The sequence below is a fragment of the Coregonus clupeaformis genome, chromosome 8, assembly GCF_020615455.1.
Source record: "Coregonus clupeaformis isolate EN_2021a chromosome 8, ASM2061545v1, whole genome shotgun sequence".
Taxonomy (NCBI): domain Eukaryota; kingdom Metazoa; phylum Chordata; class Actinopteri; order Salmoniformes; family Salmonidae; genus Coregonus; species Coregonus clupeaformis.
This window is the reverse complement of record NC_059199.1, coordinates 56,741,653-56,757,769: the sequence shown is the minus strand read 5'-3', so window position 1 is coordinate 56,757,769 and position 16,117 is coordinate 56,741,653. Positions and strand designations below refer to the sequence as shown.

Here is a 16,117-nt window from a genome sequence, read left to right as displayed (position 1 = left end):
AGGTCACCTGCCGCCTCCTGTAGGTCAACTGGAACTATCTGAGTCAGTGTGAATTATTGAGTAGCACAGCTTCACTCCATCGGAGACTGAAGACGCCACAATGATATCAAGTGGCCAGGCAGGCGTGCCTAATGTAGTACCAGTGTCAGCGACTCAGCACTGTAACGGAGATCATTGTCTTATTAGGGCTGGCAGCTCCCAGATAATCAGATTGTAGTGGGGAGTGGAGACTAGAGACTCTCATTCGTTTGCATATGACTATGATATCACCTTGTGCATAATAATTAAGCAAAGCACGCTTGGGTAGCGCGTGATTTGAAGGGCATAGATAGCGATATAGCCATCAGGATAGGGGTGTCTCTTGGGTGGAGTTTGATGCCTGACTCTGACATACAGTGAGCATGTTAAAGAACACTGCACTATAATAAGAGAAAATGTAATGTTCAAGATCTCCTTGTCTTACAGTTATTTTTTAGTATAGTTGTGTTGTGAAAGTTAATGAATGGTTATATTTTATGTTATGTATTATGTAACGCAGTCTACCTTAAACATTATTAATTTATTCATATGCGTTGTGAAATGTGCATGTTCCAAGATATGTAGATGATTTATTTACCAAACAGTTGTGGGTAAATTTGTTTTTGTGACTCTCAATACAAAACATGGACATCATTTACTCCGAACTCCCCAAAACAAATGTTTATTTCCAAAACGCTATATCCACCAATTTTTCACATTTGTGTTTTTTCATCAGAAATGATTACTTATGGGTACTTTCATGTGTGTGTAAAATATTACTGTTCTCAGATTTTTTATTCAGATATTTTTGATGTGTAGTACAATTATTTAATTTTAATCTTTTGATATATATTTTTGCAAAACGCTATATATCCATTGTTTAGCTGGATGGAATGTTAGTGTCCTGTATATTTGACTGTGATATGTGGTTGTCTCACTTAGCTACCTTAAGATGAATGCACTTACTGTAAATCGCTCTGGATTAGAGCATCTGCTAAATGACTAAAATGTCAAATGTAAATGTTTTACATACAGATCTCATATTACTGTATTGAATTATTATTATTTGTTTAAAATTTAAATGTTGATGTCACAAATGTATCATTTGTACATTTCTTTGTAAAAAATGTAGTTATGCCTCCCGAGTGGCGCACCGGTCTAAGGCACTGCATCGCAGTGCTTGAGGTGTCACTACAGACCCGGGTTTGATCCCGGGCTGTGTCACAGCCAGCCGTGACCGGGCGACCAATGAGGTGGTGCACAATTGACCTAGCGTTAGGGGTTAGGGGAGGGTTTGGCCGACCGGGATGTCCTTGTCCCATCGCGCTCTAGCGACTCCTGTGGCAGGCCGGACACATGCACGCTGACATGGTCGCCAGTTGTTCGGTGTTGTACTGGCTTCCGGGCTAAGCGAGCAGTGTGTCAAGAAGCAGTGCGGCTTGGCAGGGTCGTGTTTTGGAGGACGCATGCCTCTCGACCTTCACCTCTCCCGAGTCCATACGGGAGTTTCATTGATGGGACAAGACTGTAACTACCAATTGGATATCACAAAATCGGGGAGAAAAAGGGGGTAGAAATACATCATTATTTGTCTCTGAAATGAAACCATCAAGTGATAGATTTTAAACAAATACATGTCTGTCAATGAACAACCCCCTGCCATGATTAGATAGTGAAAAAACACACCAATCTTTTTCTAAATGTAAAAAAATAAAAAATAAACCTAATTTACCAAAATGTCTGAAAATGGATATATAGCGTTTTGGAATGAAACTCTTCAAATGTACAGTATGTCCCGTTGAAATATTCAAACCCATAGCAGCGCGCAAGAATGAGATTAAGATATGCATGCATACATTTACAATGCATTCGGAAAGTATTCAGACCCCTTAACTTTTTCCACATTTTGTTACGTTAGAGCCTTATTCTAAAATTGATTTTTTTTTTTATAACTCTCATCAATCTAAACACAATACCTCATAATGACAAAGGGAAAACAGGTTTTTAGAAATTTTTGCAAATGTATTAAAAATAAAAAACAAAAACCTTATTTACATAATTATTCAGACCCTTGCTATGAGACTCGAAATTGAGCTCAGGTGTATGCTGTTTCCATTGATCATCCTTGAGATGTTTCAACAACTTGGAGTCCACCTGTGGTAAATTCAATTGATTGGACATTATTTGGAAAGGCACACACCTGTCTATATAAGGTCTCACAGTTGACAGTGCATGTCAGAGCAAAAACCAAGCCATGAGGTCGAAGGAATTGTCCTTAAAGTTCAAGACAGGATTGTGTCGAGGCACAGATCTGGGGAAGGGTACCAAAAAAATTATCCAGCATTGAAGGTCCCCAAGAACACAGTGGCCTTCATTGTTCTTAAATGGAAGAAGTTTGGAACCACCAAGAACCCGATGGTCACTTTGACAGAGCTCCAGAGCTCCTCTGTGGAGATGGGAGAACCTTCCAGAAGGACAACCATCTCTGCAGCACTCCACCAATCAGGCCTTTATGGTAGAATGGCCAGACGGAAGCCACTCCTCAGTAAAAGGGACATAACAACTCGCTTGGAGTTTGCCAAAAGGCACCTAAAGAACAAGATTCTCTGGTCTGATGAAACCAAGATTGAACTCTTTGGCCTGAATGCCAAGCGTCACATCTGGAGGAAACCTGGCACCATCCCTCCAGTGAATCATGGTGGTGGCAACATCATGCTGTGGGTATGTTTTTCAGCAGCAGGGACTGGTAGACTAGTCAGGATCGAGGGAAAGATGAACGGAGCAAAGTACAGAGAGTTCCTTGATGAAAACCTGCTCCAGAGTGCTCAGGACCTCAGACTGGGGGCAAAGGTTCACCTTCCAACAGGACAACGACCCTAAGCACACAGCCAAGACAATGCAGGAGTGGCTTCGGGACAAGTTTCTGAATGTCCTTGAGTGGCCCAGCCAGAGCCCGGACTTGAACCCGATCGAACATCTCTGGAGAGACCTGAAAATAGCTGTGCAGCGACGCTCCCCATCCAACCTGACAGAGCTTAAGAGGATCTGCAGAGAAGAATGAGAGAAACTCCCCAAATACAGGTGTGCCAAGCTTGTAGCGTCATACCCAAGAAGACTCAAGGCTATAATCGCTGCCAAAGGTGCTTCAACAAAGTACTGTGTAAAGGGTCTGAATACTTATGTAAATGTGATATTTCCGTTTTTTTATGTTTTATACATTTGCAGAAAATTCTTAAAACCTTTTTGCTTTGTCATTATGGGGTATTGTGTGTAGATTGATGAGGGGAAAAAACAATATAAATCATTTTAGAATAAGGCTGTAACGTAACAAAAAATGGAAAAAGTCAAGGGGTCTGAATACTTTCCGAATGCACTGTACATAAATGGATTTGTACTGTTGATCGTTAGGAGTAAGATACGGCACCATATTTCAACTCCCCAAATAACTTTTGCGGCATGAAAAATTAATGCATGGGTTAGGGAAGAGTCCATATGTTTAGAGTCCAACCCAAATGGAGACATATGCTGTGTGGCGATAGATGTACTGCCTGTCTGCTCATTATCGTTAAGGATATGCAGGGCTCGTGCTATTTCATTTTACCACTGGTGTTTTTACCGTCACTACTTTGGTTAAAGTCATGATGACAAGATTACAATCCACTATATTGCAGTATAGCATTACAATCTACTGAATACTGATCCATAGACATGCTTATTAGTCTTAGGCCTATGGTGGATCTGCCACATGCAGGACAACAACAAAGGAGTTGGCTCAAGCAGAAGCAGATCTGGCATCCATGCTCACACTATGTATCTCCTTCAGAGGAGTGATATGGTTTCCAGTGTGATGTGGTGGATCTATAACAGTAATAATGTGCCTGTCTCTCTCTGTCACAGTGTACCTGGGAGTGACCAATCTGAACACCTACCAGGTGAAGATGACCAGCATGTGTGCCCAGTGGGTTGCCCACCACCACGCCACTCTGTACCGTGTGGTCATTGAGTCACTGCTCAGTGAGTACCCAGCACCACACAAACATACACTCTTATCAACTTGCCCTGTGCCTTTTGAACCAACAACAGTTTTTTTAAAGTATTGAGCTTACTAAAAGCAAGTAATTTGTCATGGCAGCACAATATCCAAACCCTTTCCTTGACAGTATGTCTTTACAGCTGTGTGCAGACTTACACTGTACAGTACATTATATGCAACCAAATCCACATTGGTATTCCCACACACTGACACAGAGCCACTCTAGTGGAAGGAGGTGATTACCGTACGGCCACACGTCTCCATGTGGATAAGGCTGTCAGCTCCCCCCTAAAATCCACGTGAACCCGGTCAGAAATTATGCTCCTGGCAGGGAATCTCGGTCGGGACACGGAAGCCTGCAGGGAGGAGGATTCACTTGTAATCCTGACAGGGATTTCACACGTCCCCAACAGAACTGAATAAGGAACTGGAGGATAGTCATTTGTAACAATATTCAAATGCTACGATATACCATGTGATATGATGCTATATTATATACAGGATAAAGCATAAGATAAAACATCAGTAGGACAGACTGTACAGGTTTGGTACAGGGGGTTAGTATTTGGGGTTAGAGTTTTGGTTTAGAATCATATAAAATAGGCCTACAAGGCTTTTTAAAAGGCAAGCTGAATTGACATTTACATATCCTATAGTTCAAAAAGTCAACGATGGCTAGCCAAGTGTGAGTTGGGACAAGATATACTTGTTATGCGGATGACCGTAATTGCACCTCATTGCATCTTTTTGAAAAAGTTAGGATGAGAAAGAAAAACAATTGGGTTTCTTGTTCAACGTGCTCTGACATTGAGTTCCAGACACTTCTGTTCCAGCTTGTAGTTAACTAGATACTGAATTTGCATCAAAGCAGCACATTATTAGGCAAAACAATTATATTTAGGAAAATGTTCTAGGCGCCTTTTACCTTCTAAGTCATAATTATTACTTCACAGACGTGAGACTTCCAACCAACTGTCAGTGTGGGTGGGTGTCTGGAAGTTAAATTAAACCTGATGTCAAAGTGAGAGTTTGCTACTCAGTCAGTGCGTAGTCCTAAATAGATATTTAACGTTTATGAGACGTTTTAATGCCCTCAAAGTGGTCTAAAGTTGCACTGAGACCATATTGTATGCCATTCCATATGATTATACGAAAAAAGTCAGGAATTAATGAGATAACCTGGCATTAATCTAATTCTAGCCAATTAATGACATTCAATTAACAATTTATCCTAATATACAGTTAGCGTATAGCGGGATTTATGCAACAGATGGCATGGAATATTTCAGTTATAGAACATTTAAAATATCAATATCATATTAATGCTGTGTCGATCCCAATATGAGTATCATCTGCCAAATAGGAAAATAATGTGAGAAATTCATCAAGTTTAACACTAAGACCCAAACTTCATTATATGCAATTTCGCAGCATTACCTTTGGGAGCTCCTGAAATATTAGATCTATCAGCCGGCATTAGGCCCAAATTAGGATTTATGATGTCTAGATAAATATATAATTACCCAAAGAAAATACCACATCGGTGTATGTGGGAAAATGGGTTGCCAGATATTTGAATAAGCACCACCGTTTGTGTAAGAGGCACAGGTCTTGATACATGTTTAAGACACAGCTTTAGTATGTTCAATAGGTGCTAATACTGTGTGCATATTCAGCTTTGTCCTTTTTGATGACTTAATACAGTGGTAGACACAGTAGTCATTGGAAATGACTGTATAGGATGTGTTTGAAATGAGGCTGTTACTTTGTCAGAATCTCCCCACCTCCAAATTCTATGTATTAGGCAGCTGCATTGTCAGTGATTACAAAATATGTCAACTGTACCCTGGTATCATCTGTCATTATGGCTGTCATAATACTAGTCCTCCAATTCAGAAGATGCTTGACTTGTGTCACTTGCTCAGATATTGATATTCACTTGATGCTTAAAGGGATACTTCGGGATTTTGGCAATGAGGCCCTTTATCTACTTCCCTAGAGACAGCTGAACTAGTGGACACAATTAGTATGTCTCTGTGTCCAGTATGAGGGAAGTTAGAGGTAGTTTGACTGGAAATCTATGGGTATCTATTAGCTTGCTTCGCTAGATACCCATAGACTGCCAGGCATTTTCGTTAACGCTAGTTAGCATTGGCTCGCGAAACTACCTCTAACTTCCTTCATACTGGAGACAGAGACATACAAATTGTATCCACAAGTTCATCTGTCTCTGGGGAAGTAGATAAAGGGCCTCATTGCCAAAATCCCAACGTATCCCTTAAAGAAATAGACCCAAACCCTGGAAGAGAGGTTGTACAATAGAATGTGGACATCTTAGAATTGGAATTCATTACATACATTTCTATGGTGAACATGCTCCTGCTGATGACAGCAGCATTGATTGTGATGGTAACCAGTGGTAAACTATATATGTGATGGTGATTCTGTCTTCATTTTAGATGGATATAAGCAGGAGGCAAGGCTGGGAGGAGGAACCACCCGGCACTGCTTCAATGACCTGACAGCTAACACGCAGTACAAGATCAGTGTGTACGCCCAACTCCAGGACACAGAGGGACCTGCAGTCACCACCACAGAGAAGACCTGTAGGTGTCCTCCTCAACAACTGCTTAGTATACACTCTACGACAGCCCTACAACCGACTTGCTACTATTCTCAGAAAGGTTTCTTACAATATTGTGACAATGTTGTGACAACATAAGTTCCAACGTCACCAGTGAGAAGACCTGTCAGTGTCCCCCGGCCTCGACATTGTAGCTTAGGGGTTGGCAACAGGAAGCTCGCGGGCCATAACCAGCCCCCAAGTGATTTATTTTGCCCCCCCCAAAGTTTTTAGTAAAAAATAAATAAAAGACTGTAAAATCACCAGCTAAAAATGTGTTTAATTTAGGAAATCTGTTCTTAAGTATTCCCACAAATAAAAAATAGACTTATGTGATCATGTGTCAATGTAATCAAACTATGAAATGATTGTTATTTTGAAATACAATCTCTTTTTAGGCTTAGTTGTGGTCAATTTGCAGTGTACAAGTTATTATAATTATGTTCCCTGCACCCCGACCATGAATCTAGTTACCTACCCCTGGTCTAGCTGCTTAGTATTCTTTACTCTACATGCAACATACAGTCCTACTACAACCGACTCGCTGCATACTATTCTAACAACATTAGTTACAACATCAGTCCACAGGGAGCTGATAAGAAACCTAAGAACAATTTACAAATTTCTCAACATGGACACAACACTGAGAACATACTTATCCAAACCAAACATACAGCCACATGACTTACAGACAATCACAACATTTTCACAACATTATTAGCCTCCTGGGAGGGAATGCCTCCCTTAGGAGTGAATCGTGATTGGGTCTGTGGCCAACTCACAACAGTAATTAAGGCACTCTCTCTAACCCACCAGGCATTTGTTTGCATTGAGTTGATTTACGTCGAGTTTAGACACTGTTTTAAAGTTTTGTTTTGATACAGATTACAGCTAAAGGCCTTTTTAAATTGCCCTGTGTTTCTCCAGGCTGCCATCAAAAATAATTCCCAGTTTCACGTAGCTGAATTACTACGGCGGTAAAGTCTACGGTATAATTCATTTCAATTTGACTGCCGCTGTTGGTAGTGATCAAGCTAGCAAATTATATGGGTAACTTAATCATAAACTCGGCATGCTGCTAAGCATAAGCTACCATCTCGGATTTACTCTCTAAATTCCTTCTGATTCTTCTATCATCCGACTGATTATATATATTATGTTTGATGGTTTTATCAATGTGGTATCTTCTGTGTGAAGCCATTTTTTAACTGTAAATGAAAGCCTCACCAAGCATGTTTGTCAGGTGAGGTGACATAGACATGTAATAAGGATGTTATAATGCTTTGTGTGTGTCTTATGTCATTGCTTTCATGCAGTCCCTGTTCCCACCCCGGCACCCACCAGGCCACCCACTACAACCCCTCCTCCCACTGTACCCTCAGCCAAGGAAGGTAAGGCAAAAGGCCTGTTGTAAACAAATACCTGTGGGTCCTATAGTGGTGCGATCGTCTAATAAGAGGGTATTTCCACTCCATTCCTATCACTAGCACAGAGAGGCTGCTGCCTACATACAGACTTGAAAATCACTGGCCACTTTAATAAATGGAACACTAGTCACTTTAATAATGCCACTTTAATAATGTTTTCCCTAGTAATATCTTGGGTGGGCTGCTGGAGAGAAATACTTTAGGTCTGAATTGTGTTTAGTAAGCTATAGTGCTTTTGGCTTGGTCTCAAAGCACTTCATGTACCTTTATGAGGTAAAGGGAACTCAGACTGTCCACCACCACTGTGAACATCTACCTGGGTGATGTATGGTAGCTATTTTGCGCCCGAATGCTCACAAGTCACCACCCATCAGTGAACAGATACTGTAGCGATATCCCCTATGGTAGATTATCTACACATGTATTTGAGTGCAACTCACTTTGAGTGGCATTAACCTTAACATAATTTTGTTTGGTGCTCAAGGAAATTCAAAGGGCTTTGGCTACCAGGCAATGCCCCCAGTTGAATAACTAGCACTAGCGCAGTCAAGACTAAAGATATTAAAGGTAAACCGGAGAGCCCTCAGAACAGGCAGTTACCATGGAAATCACTCTGTCAAGTTGCTAGGTCAATTTTCAACCGGTCCCTGACTGACATTCAAACCTCAAATGACTCCTGACACAAATTTGTGAATCTAATACAAGTTCATATACGCAGTGTCTATTGACTACAGATGTCTGAAATGATAGTAAAGCTGTTTAATGTGCTTTTGGGATAATCACAAATCTTTTCAGACTTCCAAAAATTGTCCCATTATGAGCTTTTGAGTCTGATATAATACTGTAAGCCGGAACTTGTGTTACAGTCTTGTATCTTGAGTTTCAAGTCAGAATATTTCGTAGTTTACAATTCTGAAGATATAACGTGTAGAAAATAAGTATACGTTTAACTTTATTTGCTGTTTTTGAGAACAATAATCTTAGCTGTTTTCTTTCTTCTTACACAGTTTTCTGGGATGAGTCTTGTAAAAGTTAATTGAAAACTCACTCCCCTCTCTGTCGGAACTCAGACCAAGTCAATTTCCAAGCCTGTAATTCGAATTGTTTTATTATTGTTATTGTTTGCCTAGGAAACATCAACAAATGCAACTTTTAGTTCACTTTGCTTCCCACATACTAGCAACTTGGTTATTATCTTTGGTTCCTTTGAAAATCACAGAGCAGAACAAAACAGAAAACGAAAGCAAACAACAGGAAATGAGGTGTTGTACTGGTCAATCTGTCCCTGGCTGGCCCTGATATGAGAGAGGGAAGTTGTTGAGATAATTGCCAATCATCACAGCTCCTCTCTCGTAACCCGTGGAGAATGAGAACGCTCTCTCCGCTCTCCATTGTGATTCTTCCACTGCTGCCTGTGAGGCTAGTGTGTGTTGTTCTCTACCCTCTGTTTGTATTACCTCTATATATGCTGTTTATCGGAACTCTTATTGTATGCACTGAATTTAAATTGCTCTTGGTAAGAGCATGTTCTAATTGGCTTGTAAATGTAAATGCACTTTTCTGTCTCCCTATGTCTCTTTCTCTGTTTGTATATTACTTTCTCTCACTCTTCCACTCTCTACCCTCTCCCCCTCTCATTTTCTCACTCCTCATCCCTCCTCTCTCTTTCCTCATTTCTTCTCAACCCTCTTCCTCCTCCCTGCACCTACTTGTACCTACTTCTCTCTCTCTCTTTCTCTCTCCTCTCTCTCCTTCTTTCTCTCCTGACAGTTTGCAAGGCAGCCAAGGCAGACCTGGCTTTCCTAGTGGACGGCTCCTGGAGCATCGGGGATGACAGCTTCCTGAAAATCATCCGCTTCCTGTACAGCACCACAGGAGCCCTCAACACCATTGGACCAGATGGCACTCAGGTAAAAAGATTGACTAGACCAACCAATGGTCCTGTGGCCAGCTAGCATTTACAGATGTAGGATCTTAATTGGATCACCCTGTTGCAGGATAACTTTCCTGCAATCCAGGAAATGTAACATTTGTAGTGTATTTGAGGTTTAAAAAGGCTTCTGAAGTTTGTAATTTCAGACTTTCTTTTCCCTTATGAAAAATGTATCAACCTCTACAAAACTGTCCATTAATTATAATCCACATAATACTTCCCATTTCCTGTTGCTGCAGGATTATTTTCCTGCTGGACCAAACTGGCTAAAATTACGATCCTACATCTGTACAGTACTGTCATAAATGAAACACCTATGTTTGACTATATGTCACGTGTGTTTTTATGAACAATACATTTATGCCGTCCATTATTAGTCCACTACTTTACAACTACCCCCCCCCCCACACACACACACACACACACACAAAATACTCTGAAATGCCACATTTTCAATTCAACTCAAAATATATTTTTCCCATCAGGTGGCCATTGTCCAGTTCAGTGACGATGCCAGAACCGAGTTCAAACTCAACTCGTACGACAACAAGGAGAGGCTGCTAGAGGCCATTAACCGTATCTCCTACAAGGGAGGGAACACCAAGACAGGCAAGTGGACAACAGGTCTTATTCACTTTATTAAAAAGAGTGTTTCAACCATCAAGGCACACCTTTGTCAACCTTATTCACTCTCTTACAATGTGGAGTTTTCATACTATTACTCTGAAGCATACATTAAAGGGACATTTCAAAAATGTTCTACTTTATATTCGTCATCTCCAGCACCACCCCAACATCAACATATGTGAAAATGGCACGTTTCTATGTCTTGTAGTAAAAAAGATTGAGAAAGATAAGTGTTTCTAATGACATCATCAACCAATTAGTAGACAATTAGTAGGTAATTAGTAGGTAATGCCTACTCACAATTGGTCAAAATCACACTATGCACACCGATGATGTCATTGGAAACACTTATCTTCCTCTATCTTGTTTACGACAAAACATAGAAACGCACCATTTTCACATATGTGTATGTTGGGGTGGTGCTGGAGATGATAAGTATGAAGGTAAAACATTTTTGAGTTTTTATTTAAGTTCCTATTTATTTTTCATAAAATGTCTAAATGGACTCCCATAACAGTAAATGAACAGGATAACTGAATCCCATTTAGACAGCTGTAGCTGCCAGATGAACAGAAATACCCCTTATTGACATTCCTTTTGTAACCTGCCGAAAAAATATCAGTCATTGTAATCAGGCAGGCCAGAGTAATCAAGCGCGGCTTCCGAAGAACAGTGAGACGCTGACATTAATCAGTGTTTTTTTGTTGTTGTACCAAACCCAGGATCCCCAAGGGGAGCGATAATGCATTCTCCAAGTCATCTAACAATGTTTTATTTTTTTCAAACGGATGCAACGAAGAAGTCTGCTTGGTAATGATAATTGTTGCATTGTGTTCTCCTTTGTAATGTGTATAGTTGCAGGTGGGATGGGACTAATAACGAAGAAAATGTGTTGTTGCTGAGATAGTGATAACCCAAAACTATGATCCTCTACCAAGTAACCTGGCTAGATCCTGCTGTCAATATCGCTTAATCTTCCCCTCCTTTCCTCCCTCTCTCTCTCTCTCCCTCTATCCCTCCATCCCTCCCTCTAATTCTCTTACTGTAGGGCTAGCCATCCGGCATGTGAAAGACAACATCTTCACAGTGGGAGGAGGGATCCGGAGGGGCATCCCCAAAGTACTGGTGGTGTTGACTGACGGGCGCTCTCAGGACGATGTCAACAAGGTCTCTAAAGAGATGCAGACGGAAGGTGAGGCACATGATGCAATAATTCAATTGAATAGAATGTGGCACATGAAAAGAACATTCTACAACACAGAAAAGTATCGATAGATGTTAATCCAACAAAATGTTATAGTTAGGTATGCACATTACACACTATTGGCAATACTGTATGCTTACCTTCTTCACAGGGTACATTGTTTTTGCCATTGGTTTTGCGGATGCGGACTACGGGGAGCTGGTGAGCATCGCCAGCAAGCCCAGCGAGAGACACGTTTTCTTTGTGGACGATTTAGACGCCTTCAAGAAAATTGAGGAAAAGCTGGTCACCTTTGTTTGTGAGGCTGCCACTGCCAGTGAGTCCTACAGGAGCACAATCTTAAATCTATGTTATTCAAAAACACAGGCGGCATATTATTGCCATGGAGTGACATAAATGTTTTGTCTTTCAGCTTGTCCTTCGGTGGTGATGAGTGGCAGTACCTTGCCAGGTTAGAGACTGGAGCATACTTACTTATTCATGCCTCCTGGCACACAGGGCACAGTCAAGACCTCTCTACTCTCTGACCCGTTGACTAGTTCCGACCCCAGTATAACTGTTATGCACAAAATCACTGTAAACTGGACAGGTACAGTACAGTTGACTGCTGCTAAGTGCACATCAGATAAGTGCAAACTCTGGACTCTGAAGTGCCAACCCATACCATTAACACTGCCTAAAATGGCCTCTTTCCGAGTGCACATTTAAGTCAGAATATCTTTAATGATAAGAAGTAGAAGCTCAGTATTGAGAAATCATGATAAAAACAGAGCCAGTCACAATTCAAACAAATGATTTTTTACTTATCAGTAGGACTGTGTATGGATATATCTTCTTTTAAACCAACTCATGGTTGTTTATGTTGTGGCTGCAGGTTTCAGGATGATGGAGATGTTTAGACTGGTGGAGGGTGTGCATGGACATGTATCAGGAGTGTCCATGGAGCCTGGCACCTTCAACAGCTTCCCATGCTTCCGCCTGCACAACAACTCCCTCCTCGCCCAGCCCACCAAGTATGGACACTAGCATGTTAACTAAAAGGCATAACAGTACATTGCCTTCCATCAATCAGCTAGAATTTAGTAGACGCTCTTGTCCAAAGCGACAAAACGTCAGTGAGTACAATGAGCATGATGCAGGTTGCTTAACAGTATATGACACTTCACATAAAGCTACTTTACCCAATGATAACATAAGGTAGCCTAGTGGTTAAGAGCGTTGGGCCAGTAACCGAAAGGACGCTGGTTCGAATCCCCAAGCTGACTAGGTGAAAAATCTGTTGATGTGCCCTTGAGCAAGGCACTTAACCCTAATTGCTCTTGTAAGTCGCTCTGGATAAGAGCGTCTGCTAAATGTAGAAAATGTAAACCATACAACTTACCCTACTCCCCTGAATTGAATCTTATTTTCCTGTCACTTGGCCTGAAAATGCTGCTATTACAATGAAGAGGTGGTGATAATGACAGACAGCTGGCCTCACCTGGTTTATTTCCTCTCCTTTATCTGCAACAATCCCACATCACAGAAAACATAGTCATTTTGTATCTCATTCTCAAATTAAAATGCAGGAAATATGGTCCATATACAGTATGAAGAAACAATAGCTTCCTGCTCCTGACCTCTCTTTAGAATTGAATGACACTAATGAAATAATTGAATTGGCAAGTTGAAACAGCTTTTGAAATGGTGTTTAATAACAGTTTAACTCTGTGAAGGTGCTTCAACAAAAGCCATTGTATGTTCAGACTAGAGCCTCCTGTTCTGTGAACTTTCCACCCCAGGTTTATCCACCCCGAGGGTTTGCCCTCCGATTACACCATCACTATGCTGTTCCGCCTGCTGCCTGAAACCCCCAAGGAGCCCTTTGCATTGTGGGAGATCCTCAACAAGGACAACGAGCCCCTGGTGGGCGTCATCCTGGACAGTTAGTAGAATGCTGGGGGACGGGGCTGGGACTTAGCTGGGACCGTGTGTCAAGTTCCCACTGTTTGGTTGCTGTCATAAGATAGACAAAGCAATGGACAGTCTCTGCTTATTTATCAATTGTGAGCAGCACAATGATTTGTGTGTAAATCATTCGCATGTTCAAACATTTTCTCAATGTAGGCTACATGTCTACTAAACCGTCCATGCCTCCTCTATTTGAAACGAGAACATTCCTCACTATATTCGAGTTGTACTGAATATGTTATGAAACTGCAGAAAGTAAGGCAAACGTTCTCTTTCCAACTCTAGACGGTGGCAAGACCCTCACCTTCTTCAACCACGACTACAAAGGACAGTTTCAGACTGTGACCTTCGAGGGACCTGAGATCAAGAAGCTCTTCTACGGCAGTTTCCACAAGGTCAAAGTTCAGAAACACTCACTTATCTCACTTCCTCAGTGCATCGCTGCTACAACATCACCCTAACACCTCAGGGAATGTCCTGCTTCCTGGCTATAAGCCAGCTTGTTGTGATGTTAAGTCACTCTTGTCTGGCTATCAGTGGAGCTAACAATACCTTAGGCCTGAGACATGGCTGTAGACTCCTATGTTATCAGGGCTAACAATACCTTTGCCCACATATATGGCCTGCTGCTTAAGTGAATGAGGATATTAGGAGAACACAATGCAACAATTATCATTACCAAGCGGACTTCTTCACTGGCACAGTTATCTGATAGTGTATTCAGGTCACCCTGAATACACTTTCTATGGATGCCAAAACTTTGCTTGGTAACTGACATTATCATCCATGAGTGAGATTTAGCACCTGAAACAAACACCTACCTTTTTTGATGCAGTTTGTAAATCACTTATGTTTTGACTGTTCAAATTTCTTCAACTTTTTTGCTGCACAATAATAATATGCCAATTAGCAGACATTTTTATTCAAAGCGACTTACAATCATGCATGCATATGGGTGGCGCCAGTGGGAATCGAACCCACAACTCTTAGCGTTGAGAATCGAACTCTTAGCGTTGCAAGCACAATGCTCTACCAACTGAGCCACACAGGACCACTAAACAGTGTGTAGCTGTAGCATTAATGTATACTCTGGGTAATACTGTGCTCTTATGACGTTCAAAAGTAATGGCCATCGTATTTCTGCTGAAATAAATAAAACATCTTTAAAAAAATGCAAACCATGTGGAATGAAGCTGGCACCCCAAATATTGCCAGGATAATATATGCAAATTTGAATCATAGCCACTTCCAAACAAGCTAAACAAACTTAACTATGCAGGGTGGAGGAAATTGATGTGACTGAAAGTGACTATGGCCTGTATTCAAGGAACGCACTGTTGCCTTTTTCCTCAGCAAATTATCACCAGTGATTTCTGCAATTCTTTCCCCTGCCAATCCATAAGTATTCTCATGTGTCATCTTGTCAGCACTTCGCCCATCAGGCTTGGTGTTAATGCGGTAACATTTTAGATTACCTCTCAAGAAGACTTGATTGATGGCTAGATACTTCTCTGACTCCTTGCATTGCAGTGGGTGTTTAAAACATTTTTGTTGCCTAATTCAAATGATTCATCAGGAATCTGTTTTTGTAGGAAAAAAGGGATAAATGCAAAGGAAATGCTACAGTTCCGTCCTTATCAGAGATTTAGCATAGTAATGCACCAATGTCAAACAGCTGAAAGTGCTGTTTCATAAAGACAAACATTTACAGTTGATATTCAGGTATGAATAGATATGTGATGTTGCTAATGTCTTGAAATTCCCCCATATATTTCCCCACGAGACATCCCGTTTCCAACAAAGCATACAGTAGAAGCTTGATGTGTCAAAGGTAGAAAAAAAGCAAATATTTTATTTGGCACAAACACGTCTGAAATCACCCGACTTCAAAACCGACTCTTTTGTTTCGGGTGACTGGTGGAATGCTCACGCAGAAATCTGTCCGAAATGATAAAGCGGTCCTTATTTTACAGCCTGTGTCTCTTTGAACCTCTGTCTGTTTTCGGAAAAAATTATGTCCGTCCACAACTCTGAAATGCTCCCCGGTTGAGATTTATTGAGACGCACACATAAGCCTTTTCAATCCCACTGCGTCTGTGTTCCAAACAGACTTGGGTTCAAATACTATTTTAAATAATTTAGGATAATTTAGCTGTGTTTAGGATTGAGCTTGCCTGGCGCCATGGAACCAATAGAATAGCCACAAAAGTGTAAACCCTGCCGAAGTGGCACTCCAGGCAGGCTTTTACAAACGCTCAAACTATTTGAAAGATTTCAAATAGTATTTGAACCCAAGTCTGGT

The 16,117-nt window shown here is 41.1% G+C and overlaps 1 protein-coding gene across 1 annotated transcript in view; it reads left to right on the top strand.

The window, feature by feature from the left end:
* LOC121571995 (collagen alpha-1(XIV) chain-like) overlaps positions 1 to 16,117 on the top strand; it is a 107,440-nt gene that overhangs the window by 63,679 nt on the left and 27,644 nt on the right. Inside the window, exons 19-29 of the mRNA XM_045222094.1 lie at positions 3,916 to 4,032; positions 6,511 to 6,657; positions 7,991 to 8,065; positions 9,872 to 10,011; positions 10,520 to 10,643; positions 11,710 to 11,853; positions 12,017 to 12,181; positions 12,278 to 12,316; positions 12,740 to 12,878; positions 13,647 to 13,789; positions 14,101 to 14,210. Coding sequence (XP_045078029.1) covers positions 3,916 to 4,032; positions 6,511 to 6,657; positions 7,991 to 8,065; positions 9,872 to 10,011; positions 10,520 to 10,643; positions 11,710 to 11,853; positions 12,017 to 12,181; positions 12,278 to 12,316; positions 12,740 to 12,878; positions 13,647 to 13,789; positions 14,101 to 14,210 — 1,343 coding nt within the window. The remainder of the gene's footprint in view (positions 1 to 3,915; positions 4,033 to 6,510; positions 6,658 to 7,990; positions 8,066 to 9,871; positions 10,012 to 10,519; positions 10,644 to 11,709; positions 11,854 to 12,016; positions 12,182 to 12,277; positions 12,317 to 12,739; positions 12,879 to 13,646; positions 13,790 to 14,100; positions 14,211 to 16,117) is intronic.